The 3,001-nt window shown below is 42.6% G+C and overlaps 1 protein-coding gene across 1 annotated transcript in view; it reads left to right on the top strand.

The window, feature by feature from the left end:
• LOC101992947 (cytochrome P450 2B1-like) overlaps positions 1-1,326 on the top strand; it is a 23,282-nt gene extending 21,956 nt beyond the window's left edge. The window contains exon 9 of the mRNA XM_013354871.2: positions 1,145-1,326. Coding sequence (XP_013210325.1) covers positions 1,145-1,326 — 182 coding nt within the window. The remainder of the gene's footprint in view (positions 1-1,144) is intronic.
• The last annotated feature ends 1,675 nt before the right edge of the window (positions 1,327-3,001 follow it).

Genomic DNA, 3,001 nt, shown 5'->3' with positions numbered 1-3,001 from the left:
AAAAAAAAAAGAATTACTGAGGTACAGGCAGGTGGTGGAGCCTCTGCCTGGAAGATCAGGCTCCCTTGCTCTGTGCTGCGTCATGCCCAAGGAGAAAAACCAACAAGGATTAATTATACCCCTGTGAATGTGGTGGGTGCCATGGATCCCACATTATGTGCTTCTGCCCATTCTCTATTGTATGAACAATTGTATTTGAATCTCAATATGTACTTTCTGCTGTGTGTGACCTTGGACCATGAAAAGAAACCTGCAGTTCCTTTTACAGAGCTTACAATCAAATTACTCTCAGTAGTCCTGACTAGTCAGAATTTCCTTCCTCATTGTTGAAGTTCATTGATCTCAAGCTGAAGAAGAAATGGGAGCGGGGGGGTGGGGGTGAGGGGATGAGAGATGGAGGGGACAGAGACAGGGGACAGACAGAGAGCTCTTGCAATGTATTCCATCATCTTCCTGCCCTGGTCTCCCAAGTGCTGCACTTGCAGGCATGTGTCTCCATGCCTGGCTCCTATAGGACCCTTAATATCATCCAGTGGTTGATCTAAGAATCTTTGTAAACAGCACCTTCACCCTCATGGCAGCTAAGAAGAGGAGGACCAATCTCCCCACATGAGAAAGAAGGGAACATTAAAGATTTTACATTATATATGTTTACACATACACATTTGTTCATACTCTATTCTTACAATTCTGAAATGAAGGACTCTGATAATGAGCAAAACGTAGAAATCTGTAAGAAATTACCATGTGTCATCCACCAACTATTTGTCTTGCATTTTATGATTGAATTATTGCATATATGTTTACATGCATATACATGTGCTCTATGGAGGGTGTGTATATGTTTATGACAGAGGACAGACTATAGGGGTTTGTTCTCTCCTTGCAACATGTGTGTCCAGGGGGTGAACACATGTCCTCAGCAGTGATGACAGATGCCTTCCATGCTAAGAAGTCTCACTAGCCCTTACACCAATTGCTTAAGGCTTTGTGAAACTCTTACTGGTCTCAGTTGAATTGTAGGTTTAGGGTCAAACTCATTCTTCTCCATTGCAATAGGAGAGTTGTCTGGGTTTAGGGAAGGGACAGTATGAAGGTTGTATACTGTCCTGGGGCTCACATGGCTCATTCTCTGTGCTCACAGGAAAGCGCAATTGTCTTGGCGAAGGAATTGCCCGCAACGAATTGTTCCTTTTCTTCACCACCATCCTCCAGAACTTCTCTGTGTCCAGTCCTGTGGCTCCTAAGGACATTGATCTCAGGCCCAAGGAGAGTGGCTTTACCAAGGTGGCTCCAACATACCAGATCCAGTTCTTGGTCCGCTGACTGGGCTGAGGTGGCCAGGTGTCCTCACTCCTGTTGAGAATGGCCCCATCTTTCTTCCTGCTGCCATCCAGGCTGTAGGTCACTGCTCATATCCTTCAATGTTACTGCAGCTTCTGCAAAGCTCTGAGGTGTGTTCTTCTGCCCTGAGAATGACACTGAGAAATCAATCACTGTCTTTCTTGATGTGTGAACCGAGAGACTTCTGGAGGCCACATCTCACGCTGAGTCTGTTCCTTACTGCACCCAGAAACCACAGTTTCCATGTAGAGACTTCTGGTGCTCAATGAAACAATCTAATGAATGTCGGAGGTCATGTCAAAGGAAGAGCAGGTGAAAACTGAAGTTCAAAGTGTCAGATCACAAGGAGGAAATCTCTATGATGGACTATTCTTGTTTTATGCAAGACTATGAGAACACAGACTCTGCAATATCTTTTGATTTCACTTTGCTTTTATATGTTTGCTGCTAAAATCTTTCCCTGGTATCTGGTTTTCCCTGGTGTGAGTAGATGTGGGGAGAACCCCCTGCCTGTAACATAGTGTGTTTCTCTCATGAAAACAACCTGATCTACTGGACAATTTTACCTGTGGATTATCAAGAAGATGATTCCTCCCTAACTGTGCTGTCTAATTGATATAATGTTAGCTTATTAAGAATTTTGGTAAATAAAAATGAGCACAAGGAAGTAATACACAGTCTGTGCCTATGAGCTCCCCCTAAGGGACTCCTGCAGTTCACAGCTCAAGTAAAGAAAAGCAATGAGCCAGCTGTCCCAAATTCCTTGAATCTTAATGCTGAAAAATCTATCACAGGCTTTAGTGTGCATTAGTAGTTGAAACAAAGCTTCAAAATAACTTTAGATTAGACAAGATTCCTTGCTAATGGTCTTTTTAAGATTAACTACCCTAGAAAAGCAATCTAAAATTCACAAGACACATAGCTGAGCTGCCCATTCATTTAGGATAGAGTCAAAACTACAAAACAGCTCAATTATTGCCGACTGTCAGGTGATTACATCATTGCACCTGCTCCTGACATCAAATTGCTGATATGGGTGTGCATCATAAAGACTCAAGTTCAGCTGACTGATTGTTTTTTACATATGTAAGTGTTGAGTCCTGGTATTACATATAACAGTGAGTAGAACACCAAAGTTTAGGAACAGAAGCAACTTTTGTTCAGGGGCTCCATTGAGGAAGGAAATTCTGACTAGTCAGGACTACTGAGAGTACTGTGAATTTGCAGAACCCTAAAGGGAACTGCAGGTTTGTTTGTTTTTTTTGTCCAAGATCAAACGCATAATGGTGCCACAGGTTCCGTTCCTGTGAGTGCAGACTGGGGTGAAGCCAAGAAATTTATGCTTTCTCTGCAATGTTCTCTTGATCCTGAACTTGCAGATTTATGACACTCCAGTCACCTTGGAGATCCAATGAGAATCTGGAATTTATGACTTCTGATAACAGGTTATTAGTTCAATATGTTTACATAGTTGTGGGTTAGTTTGAATAGCTCTTCCCCTGCCAGGGAGAAATGAAATGTAACCCTTGATGACTTCTGCATTACCTGAAAGATTTTGTTGGGGTGTGTAAGCAGTTTGGAGAGAGAGAGAGAGAGAGAGAGAGAATTAGAGAGAGAGAGAATTAGAGAGAGAGAGAATTAGAGAGAGAGAGAGAAT

This window comes from Microtus ochrogaster, unplaced genomic scaffold, assembly GCF_000317375.1.
Source record: "Microtus ochrogaster isolate Prairie Vole_2 unplaced genomic scaffold, MicOch1.0 UNK74, whole genome shotgun sequence".
NCBI classification, from domain to species: Eukaryota; Metazoa; Chordata; class Mammalia; order Rodentia; family Cricetidae; genus Microtus; species Microtus ochrogaster.
This window is presented reverse-complemented; position numbering and strand designations above follow the sequence as displayed.